The sequence below is a fragment of the Xenopus laevis genome, chromosome 2L, assembly GCF_017654675.1.
Source record: "Xenopus laevis strain J_2021 chromosome 2L, Xenopus_laevis_v10.1, whole genome shotgun sequence".
NCBI lineage: Eukaryota > Metazoa > Chordata > Amphibia > Anura > Pipidae > Xenopus > Xenopus laevis.
The window spans coordinates 751095-771020 of NC_054373.1; the positions used below are offsets into that span (position 1 = coordinate 751095).

Genomic DNA, 19926 nt, shown 5'->3' on the forward strand with positions numbered 1-19926 from the left:
ATCCGACCCTTCCTTGTACCTATCTAATGTATCAGCCTGTACCACTGATTCACTTCCCAGCTCTCCCTGTAACACCCCTTTCTCTCCTCTAATCTCATTGGCTCTCTCCTGTCTGCTGGGAGGAGCTACTGGTGAATAAAGCATCCGACCCTTCCTTGTACCTATCTAATGTATCAGCCTGTACCCCTGATTCACTTCCCAGCTCTCCCTGTAACACCCCTTTCCCTCCTCTAATCTCATTGGCTCCCTCCTGTCTGCTGGGAGGAGCTACTGGTGAATAAAGCATCCGACCCTTCCTTGTACCTATCTAATGTATCAGCCTGTACCACTGATTCACTTCCCAGCTCTCCCTGTAACACCCCTTTCCCTCCTCTAATCTCATTGGCTCCCTCCTGTCTGCTGGGAGGAGCTACTGGTGAATAAAGCATCCGACCCTTCCTTGTACCTATCTAATGTATCAGCCTGTACCACTGATTCACTTCCCAGCTCTCCCTGTAACACCCCTTTCCCTCCTCTAATCTCATTGGCTCCCTCCTGTCTGCTGGGAGGAGCTACTGGTGAATAAAGCATCCGACCCTTCCTTGTACCTATCTAATGTATCAGCCTGTACCCCTGATTCACTTCCCAGCTCTCCCTGTAACACCCCTTTCCCTCCTCTAATCTCATTGGCTCCCTCCTGTCTGCTGGGAGGAGCTACTGGTGAATAAAGCATCCGACCCTTCCTTGTACCTATCTAATGTATCAACCTGTACCCCTGATTCACTTCCCAGCTCTCCCTGTAACACCCCTTTCCCTCCTCTAATCTCATTGGCTCCCTCCTGTCTGCTGGGAGGAGCTACTGGTGAATAAAGCATCCGACCCTTCCTTGTACCTATCTAATGTATCAGTCTGTACCCCTGATTCACTTCCCAGCTCTCCCTGTAACACCCCTTTCCCTCCTCTAATCTCATTGGCTCCCTCCTGTCTGCTGGGAGGAGCTACTGGTGAATAAAGCATCCGACCCTTCCTTGTACCTATCTAATGTATCAGCCTGTACCCCTGATTCACTTCCCAGCTCTCCCTGTAACACCCCTTTCCTCTAATCTCATTGGCTCCCTCCTGTCTGCTGGGAGGAGCTACTGGTGAATAAAGCATCCGACCCTTCCTTGTACCTATCTAATGTATCAGCCTGTACCCCTGATTCACTTCCCAGCTCTCCCTGTAACACCCCTTTCCCTCCTCTAATCTCATTGGCTCCCTCCTGTCTGCTGGGAGGAGCTACTGGTGAATAAAGCATCCGACCCTTCCTTGTACCTATCTAATGTATCAGCCTGTACAACTGATTCAGGGAGACAATTCCACATCTTCACAGCTCTCACTGTAACAAACCCCTTCCCAATATTTAGGCGGAACCTCTTTTCTTCTAATCGGAATGGGTGACCTCGTGTCAGATGGAAAGACCTACTGGTAACTAAATCATTAGAGAGATTATTATATGATCCCCTTATATATTTATACATAGTTATCATATCACCTGTTAAAGGAGAATTCAACCCTGTTTTAAAAAAAAAAACCCTGTACCCCCCACCCCAGGTAGACCCCCTCCCTCCTCCCCTCAGGCTAACTGCCCCCTTGGGGAAATGCCCCATACTCCATACTCCATCTTCCGGCCCCCAGGTAAACTGACTGGGAGATCTTCAATCTCGGTCCAATTCATCGCACGTTAAGTTGTCGCAAATTGACGAACAGCTCCAACTGCGCATGCGCCAACATACCTATGTCCCAGTCAGCTTACAGAGGAGCCGGAAGATGGATGCATGGAAGTCCGCTTGCAGAATCTGCGATGAGGGGTAAGTATGGCGTGTGGGGTATTTCCCGGGGGGGGTAGTTAGCCTGCGAGGAGGGGGGTCTACCTGGGGTGGGGGGTACGTGGCTTTTTAATACAGGGTTGAATCTCCTTTAGAGGTTCTTATCCAGTGTGAACATCCCCAACTTGGCCAGATCCTATATCTGTAGGGAGGCTCCCGTTACTTGTACAACTCGGCTTTCCTAAGGCCTTGAGCTTGTCCTGTTTCCAAAATGACTGTGCCGTTGTATCTTTTTAATATGAGACACAATTTATATGGGAATGGGGCATGGAGAAAAGTTTGGTGCAGTAGAAGATGATTCCCCAGTTAAGAGCATGTCAGTGGAATGGCGTGTCAGGTTCCTCATGGGTGGAGCTTACAGATGGACACCTGTCTTATATATTCCAATTGAAAGTAATGTGTTGAACACCATATGACCCTTGTTGGCAGAAGTGTACAGTAATTCCTATTATATGTGTAACCCTATTTTGGTTAGTGTCTCTTTAAATCACAATTAACCCTTGGCAATCCAGGGGCCCTGAGTCCCTTTTGCATATGAAAAGTACTGGGAACTGAGATTTACAGTGCAGTGCCTCCACCGAGGGAACACTGAGGAGCACACCTCAGGGAACTTCCACTAGGACAAATAAAACACACAGTTTGCAAATGAAACAGATATAAACTTTATATAAACACAATAGTGGACTTGGGCAATCTAATACACAATACACTCCTGCACTGGGGACGCGTGAGACCTACCTAACTCACTATTAGGTATCACTCTCACTCTCCTTTTTATTATCAAAGTTAATAACCACAAAGTACAGTTCAAATAGAATGTCCCTTCCCCAGAGCTCTTATACCCCAGGTAGTGCTACCTTTTACCAAAGTACCTCTCCCTTTGGAACTTAGCAGCCGCTACCACGTAGCAGGTAAATGCACAAGACCTGTCTTCAAATTTGGGCCCCACGCTTGTATTCGTGCCAGTATCTTCCCTTGGGTGGCTCACTCACCGGGGTGCTCTCAGAGGAATTCACACTGGAGATTACAGGCAGCTCTGCAGCAGGATCAATCTCACCAGTGGCACCTTTCTCCCTTTGAGTCTCTAGCAGATTGGCAGGGAACAGGATGAGCTCTTTCTGTATTCCCACAGATTCAACAGCTTGGACAGTTTCACAAGACTTGGTTCTGGCTGGATCTTTCACATCACTTTCAGGCACACCCTCTCTCCCAAGGCTGCACTGGGGCACCCAGCCAATCGGATGGCTCTCCAGCCTGTAACTGGGCTGAATGATGTCACAGGCAGAAAAACAGGAGAAGGATTTCTCTGATCCACTACATATGTTTACTTTGAAGAAGAGGATAAGTAGGATAAAGTTATGGAAATAAGATTTCTTGGGCACCTGGGGCCGCTCTAGCAGGTGAAGCAGGAGAAGTTTAATAAATGCCAGTGGGATTCTTGTTCCTTCTGTGCAGCCCATGTAGGAAGAAGGGCCCATATTCATGTATATTTGCTATTTTTGTTCCATTGGAGCAGTTGGTAATTGGGGAAGTGGCCTCTTTCAGTGTAGTCACATTCTTGTTCCACCAGGGCAGATCTAGAAAAGGAGTGGCCTATATAAGAGTTGGAGATATCTGAGCATCGGAGGAGTGGTCTATAATAGATTCTTGTTCCTCTGGGTTGGCCAGAGTGGGTAGAAGACTAGTCCTTTCTCAAGGCATTTCTATTGTGGGAGCACGTGGCCTCTATAATTGTAGGTGGGTTGCTGGTTCCACAGCCACAGGGAGGTACTTCAACCAAAACACACCTGTCCCCTTTCGGCCTAATATGTAAACAGAGGGAAAGGTCTTAGGGCAGAATGAGCACACGGAGGAGGAGGCACCTTGGCCTAAGGAACTGTTTAGAGATGGGTTCTGAAGGAAGCGGCTCAGCTTATCAGCCAGGGCATCCAACGGAGCTGTTTCGGCATATTTCAGGAGGTTTGCACTTCGGACAAAGAAATCGCTGCCTGGCACATTTCTGGAGTCTCCTAACGATGTGCAAGAAACATTGACCCAGGTCCTTCCAGACTTTAGCTGAAGTATGCCTCTCACTGGCCCAAAGGAAAATCATCTGCAAAAAAAGAGATATATTGTTGAGAGACTCCAAAATACTCATTATGACAACACCATTGCCCCAGTGAGAGGTTCAATATTAGCCATTTGGTACAAATCTCAGACATTAATCTATGGAATTACCAGGGTAACATGGTCATTCCAATTCTATCATCGTAGCCTGTTCTGCCCTGTTCTAGGGTTCCTATGAAGTCTTCTCCTCAAGGATCCATCTGCATCTCCTCAAGCAAAGGCAAGAGACATATTGTGCTATGTTGGAACATCAGACACAACAAAGATACCCTGAGAGTCTGCTGGGGCCACAAAGGACTGGATCTGGGGTTCCCTATTCTGAGAGGTTTAATGTAGTCCTTTGGATACAGACCTGTAGATGGTGAGAGTTGATAACTGGGTGATTCCCTGGACACCAAACATCCTCCTTCATCTGACGAACAGCCCAATAGCACTTCATCCGGCACCCGCCATCCTCATCCATTCCCTCCAACAGGAGGCGCTCTCCTCTCAGAAAAGATAGCTGCCAGTGGTAATTGGACTGAGCGAGGAGGTCAAAGCCAAATGACTAATGATGTTGGGGGGCAGGGTAATTAGGAAAAAAATAGTAAAGATGAAGTGATAAATGAAACAGATAGAAAGATGCACAGATGTAACCTCAGATATCATGATAATCTAAATACCCCAGCTATCCTAACTCCTGTTGGTTCCACCCCACCCAACAGCCAATTGTCTTACCTACAGAGGTCCATGGGTACCTCAAACTGTAACAGTATCCATACACCTCAGCTGTCTTGTCTGCATAATTCTATGGTGCACCAACATCTTAGATACGGCTGTTCATGGTTTGCTGATGACTTACATCTACCTCAAGCCACAAGCTAATTTCCTCGTCATCTTCCACCCTGGTGGAAATCCATGACTATTGTAGGTGCCACGTCCTGGGCAGAGGGTATTTATAGTCTCTACCACAACATTTCATATTAGTCAGCTGGTACATTGACACACTGTATTCTCTCCCTTGATGGCCATTGTTTAAAGAACTGGGGCCACTGTGCTTTCCTAGGCCAGTATCCAGGAACTTCAACCACAGGCACCAGCTTCATCTCAACCATCTGCTCGGAGTTCTCCACGTTCAACCTCATGGAGGGGCCAAAGGACTCTAGCACATTCACCTTGTCTGAAGAGCAGAGAGAGGTTCAACACTAAGCAGCCTGACGTATAGTAAATATAGGCACACATCGTACACTCACACTCAGAATAGTGGCATACTATGCAAACACACCTACTCAAGATTATGTGGTAGGTAGGTTGAGCTTTGTGAATGTTAACCCTTACCAGAGAGGCTGCAGAAAGTGATAGCCCTATAAAGGTGTTCCAAGAAGACATGTATGACCCGGGCGGGCACCAGGTCCCCCTTGATGTTGATGCCATTGTCGTGCCAGTGGGGAGTGCTCTTCTGGAACTGCTCTATCTCCAGCCACTGGTGCAGCTTTTCAGGTATCATTGAAACCAAAATGGTACTGGGGAAGAATATGTCTCTAAAGTATGACTACAGGAGGTTTCCCAGCCCTACCTACCTACACAGGTAAATGGAATTGCTACATAAACCTCACCCTGGGTGAGTGAATCCACCGTTCCTCAAGTACCCACAGAACTCGTATTCCCTTTACTTCCCACCCCTCTAACCATGGGAAAGAGAGCAGCACAGGAGAAGAAAGCAAATCCAGGTTCTGTACCTATTTACTACTATGGAGCATGGAAACACATATGACATCCCAAAATCAAGTATCCGTGTCCCATCCCATGTCTAATATAATTGTCACATTGAATAAACGGCACCAGGGGCTGAGCAATGTACATTGTGACCTCCACATTGTGACTATCTTAATACATTTGTCTAGAGAAGACTGTAAGCTCTTCAGGGGAGGGACCAATTTCTTTAGCTCCTCTGGCTACCTGAGACCCTATGAGTGTTAATTATAACGGCTCTGTAACAATATAAAGAGTTGCACACCAGGGGACACTGCACATACAAACAGTGGGTGCAATACACTGACAAACAGAGTTGGGGACCATTCAGAGAGCATGGGATAAGGGGAGCATGTAACTTGCAATGCGTGATGCCCAGACATGCAGTCTCACGTGTACCTGAATACGGGGGTGCAGGGTGCGCCTTCCCCATTGGAGTGTAATCCACTGAGCCAGTAATTCTGGCTGATCCTGAGCCAATGAGCAGTCGGAGGAACAGAGAGACAGGCTGCTCATTGGCTGAAACGGTCACGTTTATTATTACAGCTCAGTGTCAGCGATGGACAGGTTTGATTGCTAAATGTCAGCTCAGAGTCTGCTGCAGGGAAAGGCTAAATGTCAGCTCAGGGACAGTCTGCTGCAGGGAAAGGCTAACGGGCAAATTTACTAAAGGCCAAAGTGACTAATATTGGCGAAACTTTGCCAGTGTGATGTCATTCTGGTACTTTGCTGATTTACTAACAGGCGCAGGTGTAACTTCACTAGCGAAAGAGACTGACCCTGGCGCTCATTCACACTCAATCAGCCGGCGAAGTTACGCTCTGGCAAAGGACGTAACTGCCCAAATTTACTAAGATGTGGATTTTACTGAACGTTAGCTCTTGCGCCAGACTTGTCTTCACCACCTCAGACCAGGGGAAGTGCAATAGAGGAGATAGGACTTCCTAAAAATGTAGTCCCAAAAAACGCTGGCCTCATTTCCTTTGTCAGGGTGACAGGCTGCAAAAGATCGTCATTTTTTTGAGGGTAACTGGCTTCCCCCCTACATTTCCTAACATGTGGCTCATAAACTATACACGGGCTCATGTGTAGGGCAATACAACAACTAGTTTATTTTATTAAGGTTTCCAGGGCTTGTGTAATGTATTTGCTGCAACATATACGTCCATTCAACTTTATAATTTCCCGCCGTATGCAAATTAGCCAACACTAGCGCAACTTCGCTTTGCTTGCCAAATTAACGCTAGCGCAACTTTGCCAGCGTTCCGCGCCCTGGACACAACTTGTTATGTTAGTAAATTAGCGTTGTCTGAGCGAATTTTCACCTGGCGAAGTGTTGCGCTGCCTGTGAAGCTGTCGCTGGCGAATTTACACTGTTTAGTAAATTTGTCCCTAAATGTCAGCTCAGGGACAGTCTGCTGCAGGGAAAGGCTAACGATGGCCCTACAAATAGCCCAAGTCCCGTGCCATAGAAATAATACAGCAGTTGTCAGTGAGATCTCCTACAGCTAAAGGAAGAATACAAATTAGAATTACTATTGTGGTCAGACACTGTTTTTTCATAAAAATGGTATTTTCATATATTGCTTCATTTTTTTTTAATTCTTTCCCTTTAATGTTCGCTCAGCGCCAGGCGGCAGCAGCAATAAGATTTGGAATGTTCTGTGTTGAGTCTGAGATTGAAAATGTACAGGAATTAATTTCATCTGTACGAGACTTCAGTGGCCGTTGGGTTTGTGACCCTCTTTATTAGGGGACTGAGCTTAGGCCTGGGCCGAGTCTCCTTGGGGCTCATCATGAATAAATTGGGAATACAATGAGTTTTGGGTAGAAACGGCACCAAATATAGCGAAAGAGACACCAGAGCAAATATATAATATTATAGAATGTGGATTATTCCTCAGGGCCTATAAATCCAGTAACAGACACTAACACACAGCAGCTCCACAATAATACACACAACATTGTGTCATACTAAACGCCAGAGGCGGGGTCTCCATTCACCTATGGCTCCTCCCCTTTAACATGTTCCATGCCATTGGTCTCAGTGTGTCATACGTGGCGAACATTCCTTATACTGGGGGAACCCTCACATATACATCAGAGTGAATAATAGTGCAAACGAGTGTGTAATGAGACAAACTGTCCTCTATATATATATAATACACAAAAGCCATGAATATCCTGTAAATTATATCCTTATAAACGGTGAGTTCTGATGTCATCAGTTATAAACGGTGAGTTCTGATGTCATTTCTGTCACATGACTCACTGAAATTTGTGTATTATAATAAATAAAGTACCCCCAGTTGTAAAATATGAGGATATTAGAAGTTACCTCGGAGTTCAATGACCTGTATAACAACACTCGGCCTTCGCCAGCAGCAGGTAGAAGAGGAGTAGAGTGAACTGACCCTCGTTTTGTACCTGCTGCTGCTGCTGCTGGATCGACTCCTTCAACTTCATTCCAGCGCTTGGAGTGGCTTGTGGGACAAATCGCCATCTGCTGCTCATTAGTTGTATTGCAGTCCCTATAGAAAGAAGGCACATGGCCGGCTGCTTGAAATCTTCTCAAGTGTGAGTAGACTTGACGTAAAATATCAGCTCTGTGTACAAAGGATATTACACCATAGAGCCTTTGGGGCAAATTCACTAAGGCGCGAAGCGCCGAACGCTAGCGTTAGTTCGCTAGCGTTTGGCATTTTCGTTACTGCGCAAATTCACTAATGAGCGCTGGCGTAGATTCGCTAGTGTTACTTCGCACCCTTACGTCTGGCGAATTTTCGCTAGCGACGTAACTACGCAAATTCACTAACTTGCGCAGTGTACTGAACGCTACCTTTTACGCCAGACTTCCTTCGCCACCTCAGACCAGGCGAAGCGCAATAGAGTAGATAGGGATTGTTTAAAAAAAAGCCAAAATTTTTTCTAAGTCCCAAAAAACGCTGGCGTGTTTTCTACATGATGGCTGATAGGCTGAAAAAGATGGAAAAAATTTTTGGGGCTCCCCTCCTCCCCCCTACATTTCCTGACTCATGGCAACTTACCTAGACAGTGGGCACATGTGTAGGGCAAAATAACATTTTATTTGCTGATTTGAAGGTTTTCTAGGCATTTGTAGTGCAGATACGTGTTCCTCCATTGAAATTTGAATTTCACGCCGTATGCAAATTACGCTACCCCTGTGCGCAACTTCGGATTTTAGTGAATTTGCGAAGCGCTGGCGAAACTACGCCTGGTGAAGTGCGGCGAAGTTGCGCCTGGCGCAACTTCGCATCTTAGTGAATTTGCCCCTTAGTCTTCCTATAGGAACCTCCATTTTATTTCCGGCGCACCTTTCATCCCCTTTGAACTTATTGACACGTGGATAAGTGGATCCATTTACCAAACATACCTGTAGGTGCAGCTTATATTTCCGTATCACCCTTGGACTGAGCGCAGATTTAACCTATTGAGTTTCGATTCTGACTTACACTCCCACACTCACTCACACTCACTCCCACTTACACCCCCGCACTCACATCAGTAAAATGGAGACAAATAACCCACCTGAGAACATCAGCTGTTCCTGTACCACCTCTGCAGGGAGGCTGCACCAGACACAACTGACTACTCCTGCTGGACCCTGGGTGTTGGCTGAATATCCGAGGCCCCCCATAACCTGCCCATGTGTTTGGCTGAACTGGTTCCCCCCCGCCCAATACTGATCCCCCCACATCTGATCTACGTTGGGCACAGACACAGAATATTTCTTATAAATGATGGACATGAAGTATTACAAATTGGTATTTTATTATTCTCATCCCCCATGTGTTGTGGGTGGGACCCCCCAGTTCAGGTGTGACAGTTGCAGTATATGGGGGTCCCTGATGTGCGACAGTGAAGTCTGGTGCCTGAACCCCACAAGTACAGACACACAGAACCAGACAGAAGTCCCGCCCAGCAGGATCTATTAATATTGCTTGTGCCCTGGGCCCTATAATCCCGGAGCCCCCCAATATAAAGCCCAAATAAATTCTTGTCTATTGCACTGAACCCCTGAGTCTCTCTGGCTCCCCCCCCCCACATCTCCAATGGTTTATTCCATCAGACATTGGCTTATACAATGTGTCGTTGCCATGACTCCGGCTCCTCCCTGTCCATTGGGACCCGCCCCAGACACTCGTCTTCCCCTGGCACTGCCTACACTATGCCCTGCCCCAGAGCACCATGGGATGCCGTTTCAGGGATGTTCCTCAAATTCCACTTGCTGCTCAGAGCAGAGATTGGCTCTCCATCATTACATCAAGCTCCTCCTCCTCCTCCTCACTGCTCCCATTGGTGAAGGCTCCAGGCTCCTCCTGCACACACAACACAGACAGAAATTGGATTGGCAGTCAGGCTGGGGTAGGAAATTAAGATTATTCCCTGGGCAATAGAGAAAGAAAACAAACAGGAAGGAGCCCCGCCCCTGAGGATCTCTCTCTCCGCCCACCCAATTAAACAATTCACCCAACTTACGTGACGGTGCAGCATCAGCTCCCCATTTGTTTCCAGGCGTCGGTATGAGGTCACTTGCAGGTCCCCCAGGGTCTCTGGGAGGGGAACATTTAGGGTTTCGGGTAAGAAGAGGCTGAGGAGCCCGGCCGAGACACCCGCAGCACCAAACACAATGAATGGGAGGGCCCAGTGCACTGAACGCTAGGGGCAATAAAGCAGAGTAAATACCCCCATAGCTACAGGCAATTTACAGGCACCCCTCCCCATTACTGAACCCCCACCTACAGAGACGAGACGTGTACCCAGAGCAGCTGCATGTGTTATAGAGACACCTGTCCATAAGAGCTTGCAATCTAACACAAGGGAAAGCAACATTACACAGGAATAGTATATTGTTATACTGAATGGACAATGGTACAGGGGCATGATGGGAAATTCAGGAGGCTCCTGGGATGGGAGTAATAATGGCAGCTCCTAATATTAATACCCCCTCCCGTTATATAAAGACCTGGCACTTCTACCTTCCCTCATTGATCTCTGCCTTCTTCAGGAACCCAGGGGGTGGGGCTTGCTTCTGTGCAATGTTAGTGCGTGGTTAAACCCCGCCCCCACAGTGAACAGAAGAAGCTCCACCTTGTGGCACTATACAGAGTACAGAGAATACTCACTGCAGGTGCCATTGTTACTCCCCAGGAACAGACAAGTGATTTGCACCAAATACCCCCCCCCCCCGCAGGTACCACTGACACAAGGACCTTTGTATCCAGTTCTGTATGTTGAGACAAGAATGCGGCAAATGGACTTACCAGCGCTGGGATAAATGGGGCGATGATCCCCCCAATGCGAGAGAACATGGAGCAGACGCCCATCCCCAGGTTCCTGAAAAGAAGAGACATAAGTCGGGTTGTGCTGCCCCAGTGTATTTGCCCCTAATAAACAAGGCTGGGGAAATGCACCCACTAATGGCCTGGGGTCCGTACTAAAGAGAGAGCACTAAGGGGGTACATGAATGAGTGGGAGGAGCACTTCCCTATGGTGTGAATGAGGAGCAGGGAATGCTGGGTAACACTCAGGGGTATCAGTACCTGACACAGGTGGGATACAGCTCCGAGCTATAAATATAGACAATGTTGAAGGAGGCGCTGATGTTCAGCTTCCCCAGGAGAGACAGGGTCTGGCTGTTCAGTACCGAGAGGGGCCCCGAACCTGAGGGCGGGAGAGAGAAGAACTGCTGGTTACCCACAATCCCTTGTGTCATTAAATCTCATGTCCAGAACAGATTTTACCTTCCTTCCCAGGAACCAACATAATGAGCAGACAAGATCCGCCCCCGAGGAACAGGAATCCGGCCAGAGACCTCCGGCGGCCAACTCTGAGAGACATGTGACACTTGCATGTTATAATCTCTCCTGCGAGACCCCCACTCTCATATATCCTCCCCCGATGCCCCCCTTGCCCTCTTATATCCTCCCCCGCTGTCCCCCACACCCTCTTATATCCTTTCCCACTGTCCCCCCTGCCCCCTGTCCTGGTCCCCCCCAGTCGCTCACCTCTTGTGGTTGATGAGGTACATACACAGGGGGTACGCGGGGAGTTCGGCCAGGCCAGACAGCGCCAGATTCAGGTAGATGTCCCCTCCCAGGTCCCCTGAGCTGAGCGTGAGCCCATAATAGACCAGGCTGCACACAAACCTGCGCTACACAATAGGGAGAATTATGGGGTGCTGGGGGGAGTCAGTTAGAGGCTGGAGAAGAGGATTGTGGGATAATTAACCCTGAGCAGTCTGGTGCTACTTATAGAGAGGGGTAAATAAAAGGGCAGGAGGAGGAGCCTGTTCTGTACGTACCAGACCCACATCATGACGAGTGTGCGATGCCGCAGGATGCTATTACTGTATATGGTGATGATGTTGGCGCTGTGGGTGGAGTCTTTCTGCCGTGGGCGGAGTGTGAATGAAGTGAACTTCTTGCGGTTCCGACGTCCCAGAGAGACTAATGATTCCTGTGCCTCGTGCAGACGCCCCTGAGCGTATAACCAGCGGGGGGACTCGGGGATACAACTGGCACCAACAGCAAAACACATGATCATATTCACATGCCCGCCCACTCAGGGGTGTGGCCCAAATACAGACACTCCCCCACTTTTACTCACAGTGACAGCGCCAGCACTCCTGCCCCTTGTACATTCACCAGCACAGCCAGGAGCCTCCAGGAGCGGATAAAATAGCCAATCAGGGCAAACTGGGCAATGCCCACAGCAAAGCACATCGAACCCAGTGAGCCTGTGGGAACAGAACAGCCATTATAACATGGGGCAAATAAGTGATGTTGTTAGACTACAAATCCCAGCATCCTCCATCATGAACTAAGGGTTCTGAGTACTGAGCCAATGAGCAGCTCTGAGATGGGACACAAGAAGGGGTATTGGGCATCACAGGGATAATGGGGGTACAGTCTACTGAGGTAGCTGGGCAGGACTCTAGCACCTGAGGCTGCCAACATCACAATACAACAGCCCCTGAGGCTGCCAACATCCCAATGCAGCAGCCCCTGAGACTGCCAACAACACAATGCAGCAGCACATGACTGGCCCTAAAGAAGAGGCATTAGTAGCAAAATATTTCTGAAGAGGTAAAATACAAAACTTGGGAGGAACCCAGAGGGGGCTCAGTGTGTGATGCCAGAACAGGGAAGATGGAGAGCGAATGAGAGGACAGGGAGGAGCCATGAGATGATTGATAGAGGGAAATAAGGAGCATTACCAGCAATTGCCCAGTAGGAGGAGCCAATACACTCATTGAGCAACACAAAAGCCACGAGCGACATTCCCCCATTCATGACGCCAACGAGGAACCTCGTGATCAGAAACATAGAGAATATGGGGGTCAGTGCGTTCATCACCGCAAACGTCACCTCTAGAGCCAGACCTGCAGGAAACAAAAGATAAAGTGGCCAATAGCATCTCCCAGCCGAGCCGCAACCCCCTGCACCCTCAGCGTGCCACCCCCACCCCTGGCTCCTGCCTCTCCCTGTCACTTACCCGTCACATACACAGGCTTCCTGCCAAACCGGTCCGACAGTTGCCCGAAGCAGATCACCCCGATGAGAACTCCTCCGAAATACACCGAGCTGGAGACACCGACCTCGTACGCGGCCCCTCCCACTAGGAACCACTGGAAACCCAGTGCAATGGGAAAGCAGGAGAGTGAGGGGGGTACCAGGGGGTCACTGGGGGTATGAGGGAAATGTGGGGTTCAGTCAGGGGTACCTACCTCTGAAACAATGGAGGTGAAGTTTCCATCAAAGACCAGATATTGATGTTGTCCCTCTGCAGGTAATTGCCCCCCATACTCGTTCCTCTGACTCCCATTGGCTACGAAACTGTCATTCACCCAGTGGTATGGGGGGGTCACCCCAAGTATGGTTATAAGGATTGCTTCTGTTGCAGAATAAAGCTGGGGAACCATTGGTTTGTACAACATTAATATGTTTCCCGATACACTGCCTTCTGCCCCAACCCCCCGACTATCATCTCATTCTGCCCCAACCCCTCCAAACAGCTTCTCCTCCAACCCCCACCAGCATCATCTTCTCCTTCATGTCCATCCAATCAGCTTTATTCTCCCTCTCCTGATCCTTCATTACCTGAAGTCTAAATCTGCCCATAGACACAAAGATCTGATCAGCCGATAGAAATCTTTTACCAATACACAATAGTACAAAAGACTGAGATATGAATGTTGTGCTGCTCTATCCGGAAACCTTGCTGCATGAATAGCTTTCAATATTCCATGAGAAAAATAAAAAATCAGACGGCTCACACTTCAGCAATTGTGCTACAACTTAACTGATTTACTGGAGGTCTGCACACGACGTTACAGAGGTACAACCTCCCTCCAAAGATGTGGAGATCTCCAATAAACCAGTTAAGTTGTAGCACAATTGCTGAAGTGTGAGCCGTCTGATTTTTTATTTTTCGGACAGAAATCTTTTAACCTGTCCAATCGTCTGAAAGACCGATCTCCACCGGACGAAAAAATGTCGGGACTCTCCGCACACGGTCCGAAAATCGTACAAATCCACGATCAGATCTTTGCGTCTCTGTCCAGCTTTATTTCCGCCTTTCCCTCTATATCAGCTCCTCCCACACACCCCAGTCAGCTTCTCTTCCCCCAGTCATATTCTCTTACCATTCAACTTCACCCTTAACCCCTCAGCTCACTCATACACCCCAAATCTTCATCTTCTCCTGTCCCCCCCCCCCAGGTTTTACTTCTAAACAAACACACAACAGAGCTGCCGCTGGTCTGGCTAATATCCAATAGTGATAATATCTAATAAATAGTGATCATATCTAATATATAGTGATAGTATCTAATAAATAGTGATCATATCTAATACATAGTGATCATATCTAATATATAGTGATCATATCTAATAGTGATAATATCTAATAGTGATTATATCTAATAAATGGTGATCATATGTAATAAATAGTGATCATATCTAATAAATGGTGATTATTTCTAATAAATGGTGATCATATCTAATAAATAGTGATCATATCTAATAAATAGTGATCATATCTAATAAATAGTGATCATATCTAATAGTGATAATATCTAATAAATAGTGATAATATCTAATACATACCGATCATATCTAATAGTGATAATATCTAATAAATAGTGATAATATCTAATACATACCGATCATATCTAATAAATAGTGATCATATCTAATATATATTGATCATATCTAATAGTGATAATATCTAATAAATGGTGAGTATATCTAATAAATAGTGATCATATCTAATAAATGGTGATTATTTCTAATAAATGGTGATCATATCTAATAAATAGTGATCATATCTAATAAATAGTGATCATATCTAATAGTGATAATATCTAATAAATAGTGATAATATCTAATACATAACGATCATATCTAATAAATAGTGATCATATCTAATATATATTGATCATATCTAATAGTGATAATATCTAATAAATGGTGAGTATATCTAATAAATAGTGATCATATCTAATAAATGGTGATTATTTCTAATAAATGGTGATCATATCTAATAAATAGTGATCATATCTAATAAATAGTGATCATATCTAATAGTGATAATATCTAATAAATAGTGATAATATCTAATACATACCGATCATATCTAATAAATAGTGATCATATCTAATATATATTGATCATATCTAATAGTGATAATATCTAATAAATGGTGATCATATCTAATAAATAGTGATCATATCTAATAAATGGTGATTATATCTAATAAATGGTGATCATATCTAATAAATAGTGATCATATCTAATATATAGTGATCATATCTAATAAATAGTGATCATATCTAATACATAGTGATCATATCTAATAGTGATAATATCTAATAGTGATGATATCTAATAAATAGTGATCATATCTAATAGTTATAATATCTAATAGTGATAATATCTAATAAATAGTGATCATATCTAATAAATAGTGATCATATCTAATAGTGATCATATCTAATAAATAGTGATCATATCTAATAAATAGTGATCATATCTAATAAATAGTGATCATATCTAATAGTGATAATATCTAATAAATAGTGATCATATCTAATAGTGATAATATCTAATAAATAATGATAATATCTAATAAATAGTGATAATATCTAATACATAGCGATCATATCTAATACATAGTGATAATATCTAATAAATAGTGATAATATACATTACACAGTGAGGGGCAGATTTATAAGTGCAAAAAACTTCAAAATTCGACCATCGAATAGGCTAGTTCGACATTCAAAGTCGAATTCGTAGGATTTTTAACATCGTACGATCGTATGATTTCACTTCGACTTCTAAAAACTTAGCCAAATGTTGGCCATATGTTCTAAGAGGTCCCCATAGGCTAACATAGCAATTCGGCAGGTTTAAGGTTGCGAAGTTGACGTTTTTTAAAGAGACATTACTTTGATTATCGAATGGTTGAATAGTCAAAGCATTTTCACTTCAAATCGAAGTCGAATTTGGCCTATTCGATGGTTGAAGTACCCAAAAATTACTTTGAAATTCGAAGTTTTCCAATTCGAATATTCACTTCGATCCTTGGTAAATGTGCCCCTGAGTGTTAGTAATAAATCAGCTGTTAATTACACAATAAAAACTGATTAATGTGCTTCAGTGATACAATGTAAATACGTCGTTGATCACATGGAATAGAGAAGTGAATATAAGAGCAGCAATTACAGAGCAGCACAATCAGCTTTGTTACATAAGTCTTGGGTTTATTTGCCCCCAGCTCAGTCTAAAAGTGACCTGCACAATACAGGTGATTCCAGGAAGCAGGACACGCCTTCTCTGATCCCAAATCTCTATATGTTTTTCAAACAGACTCTGTATATTCTCTGTCATTAGTTACTGTTGTTCCTATTCCGTCCCACTCACCCCCGAGGAGCCATTGCCAAGGCCTCAGACTGGAACATTCTTAAAGGGCAACTACAGGGCCGATCACTGGGACTCAACATTGGGTTCTGTTCCCAAAAATTCACTGCACATAAAGCATTGCCAGGAAGTTCTTTATTCAGAAACCGGTTACATTGGGTTGTAGAACAGGTGAAACTTGTTCACTAAATCCCTTTATTCCACGTCAATTTAAAAAGTATTGTAAATAATACAGTGTTCCTTAGAATTTCCTGGGTTCTAATCCCTTTCCATATTTATTGTTGTACTTTAGTTGCTCTTTAAAATCAGTTATATGGAGTAATGTTGATGACACTGAATGTTTAGGTTTTAATAGAGGACACGGACTTTTCACTGTTTCCTTTATGTGCAGCAACAGAGGTGTAGTTGCCCTTTACACTAGAGGCGATGCTTTGGGAAGATTCTTTCTGCTTCTAGTGTTTCAGGGGTTAAAGTGAATGTCCCGGACTAATATTAGTTAAAGGGATCCTGTCATCGGAAAACATGTTTTTTTTCAAAATGAATCAGTTAATAGTGCTGCTCCAGCAGAATTCTGCACTGAAATCCATTTCTCAAAAGAGCAAACAGATTTTTTTATATTCAATTTTGAAATCTGACATGGGGCTAGACATATTGTCAATTTCCCATCTGCCCCTGGTCATGTGACTTGTGCCTGCACTTTAGGAGAGAAATGCTTTCTGGCAGGCTGCTGTTTTTCCTTCTCAATGTAACTGAATGTGTCTTAAGGTGGCCATACACGGATAGATCCGCTCGTTTGGCGATGTCGCCAAACGAGCGGATCTCCCTCCGATATGCCCACCTTGAGGTGGGCAATATCGGGCTGATCCGATCGTTGGGCCCTAGGGCCCAACGATCGGATCCTAGCGCTCGCAAACGGGCGGTCGGATCGCGGTACCGCATCAACGAACAGATGCGGCCGCGATCCGACGGGATTTTTAACCCCATCCGATCGAGATCTGGCCGAAAGCGGGGAAGCCCGTCAGGGGCCCCCATACACGGGCCAATAAGCTGCCGACACAGTCTGTCGGCAGCTTTTATCGGCCCGTGTATGGCCACCTTTAGTGAGACCTGGATTTTTCTATTGAGTGTTGTTCTTAGATCTACCAGGCAGCTGTTATCTTGTGTTAGGGAGCTGTTATCTGGTTACCTTCCCATTGTTCTGTTGTTTGGCTGCTGGGGGGGAAAGGGAGGAGGTGATATCACTCCAACTTGCAGTACAGCAGTAAAGAGTGACTGAAGTTTATCAGAGCACAAGTCACATGACTGGGGGCAGCTGGGAAACTGACAATATGTCTAGCCCCATGTCAGATTTCAAAATTGAATATAAAAAAATCTGTTTGCTCTTTTGAGAAATGGATTTCAGTGCAGAATTCTCTCGGAGCAGCACTATTAACTGATTCATTTTGAAAAAAATTTAGGGCAGAGTATAAAGCAGAGCATTAAGCCTGTTCAGAGATGTGGAACAAGTGCAGCCTCAGAGGAGGTTTGTCCCTAATCGCTACCTGTAATGACAGTTATTTTAGGGCTGTGCAAGTAATAAATGTGACCAATCAGCTCCCTCTTATCATCCCGGCCCCCACTCACCTGCAGCAGCACAGCCAATAGGAAGGAGAGGTAGATCTGATACACGCCCATCTCCCCCACCAGCTTCAGCGCCCCCTCCACCTCCATGTGTGTGTGACGTGTCCGTCTGTCTGTACATGTGCGGGGGGAGGAGACAAAGTCATTATTAGATCAGATTTATATTCTGTCTGGGACATGAATGACCCCCCAGCAGTCAGATCCACATATAGTGACCTGGGAATGAATTAATGAAGCAGCGAATCCCAAAGAGTTAATGTCACATGACCTGTGTATCATTTATATAATAATAATGTTATTTATAGGGAATAAAGAGACAAATAAAGGAAATTGGGAGAAAGAAGTAAATGCAAGAAGCAGATTTTGTCCATGGAGCTGACACTCTAGTGAGGGGGCGGGGCCAGTGAAAGTGACCAATGAGAGTAGGAGAGAGGGGGAGGGGCCCCAGGAGGGGTGTGGGGTACATGGGGGAGGGGCACAGGCACGTGACTGAGTGTTACAGATATTTTTAAGATTAAGCCCCTCCCCTCAAAAAAAGAACCCGCGGTATAATCCCCCCACACAGATGTATAAATCACAGACCACGTGTCAGTACATAGCCCCGCCCCTCTGTGTCACATTCCCCCACAGACACTTACCTGCAACCCACCCGCACTCTCATCCCACAGAGCCGACTCTCTCACTCAGCCGGCAGCCACTCACTGTCCCGCCCACAAGGGGCGTGTCTCAGTTACTTCCTCAGGACACGTTTATCATTTGCGCAATTTACCTACGGGGCGTGGTCAAGCGGTTGGGCGGGAAAAGCAGCAACGTTAGGAAATGATCGGCTGTGACACGTGATCTCTCCCCTAACTCCTCCCCCTGGCTGTATTAACCCCTTCCCTCTTATCGAATGTCGGTGTTAATCCCTTGTCTCCTACTGCAAATACAATTCACTAATAACCTCGTCCTATTGTGTCATTAACAGGGGAGCTTTGACGCATTTCTCGGTTCCTACTCCGGGCAGTGACGTCACAGGAGGCGGTAACAATGATGAAAGGGGTGGGGTTATTTCACTGAAGAAAAGTGAGACAGGCCTGGCAGGGTGGGGCTTACTGAGAAAGGGGGAGGGGTTTGGGTCACACCTTCGCGGGACTGGATCCAATAGAAATGATAGATGAGGCTGAAGGGGCGGGACTAAGACAGATGTCTCCAGTCCAGTGATGAATAGGGCGGATAATTGGCTTCAGTCTGTTCCAGACACAATAATAACGGAAGTGTCAGTGAGTGACTGGACGTTTCGCTACGTGTCACTTGCACTTCCGCCAGTAGATGAGTGACAGGAAAGTAAAGGTAGAAATGTAAGTAAAGTCTTCCCCTATTGTTCCTCCGTGTATTGAGTGTATCAGACACGGACTCCTCCTCCTTCACTGACTCCTCCCTCAGCCAAACTGAGACCCTTCATTAAATAACTTCCTCAGCTAAAGTCTGAAGCAGCTGGGGGGCAGCATGTAGAAGATCATGTGACCTGTGCCCCCATGTATAGGAGTTATAGACTTTGCCTTTATATCACAGCTGCCTGTTTATAAGGAAAGTGCCATCAGGTTACTAAGGTCAGTGTCCATAGCAACTAGACCTCTCGTGACTTTATTGTGGGCTCGGTTATAGCAACAACTTCAAGTGTTTCAGCTGCAACT

The 19926-nt window shown here is 45.7% G+C and overlaps 1 protein-coding gene and 1 pseudogene across 2 annotated transcripts; both read right to left on the minus strand.

Moving 5' to 3' along the window:
• Nucleotides 1-3058: 3058 nt before the first annotated feature.
• LOC108707782 lies at nt 3059-6751 on the minus strand (annotated as a pseudogene).
• A 2706-nt stretch (nt 6752-9457) lies between these two features.
• On the minus strand, nt 9458-19028 carry slc22a15.1.L (solute carrier family 22 member 15 L homeolog). Of its 2 annotated transcripts, NM_001091078.1 has the most exon segments (13): nt 9458-10024; nt 10185-10364; nt 10970-11042; nt 11249-11369; nt 11450-11535; nt 11714-11854; nt 12010-12222; nt 12315-12444; nt 12925-13089; nt 13203-13335; nt 13435-13617; nt 18254-18363; nt 18889-18957. In NM_001091078.1, coding segments are annotated over 12 exon segments (1563 nt in total). In that variant the 5' UTR covers nt 18305-18363; nt 18889-18957; the 3' UTR covers nt 9458-9937.
• Nucleotides 19029-19926: the final 898 nt, after the last annotated feature.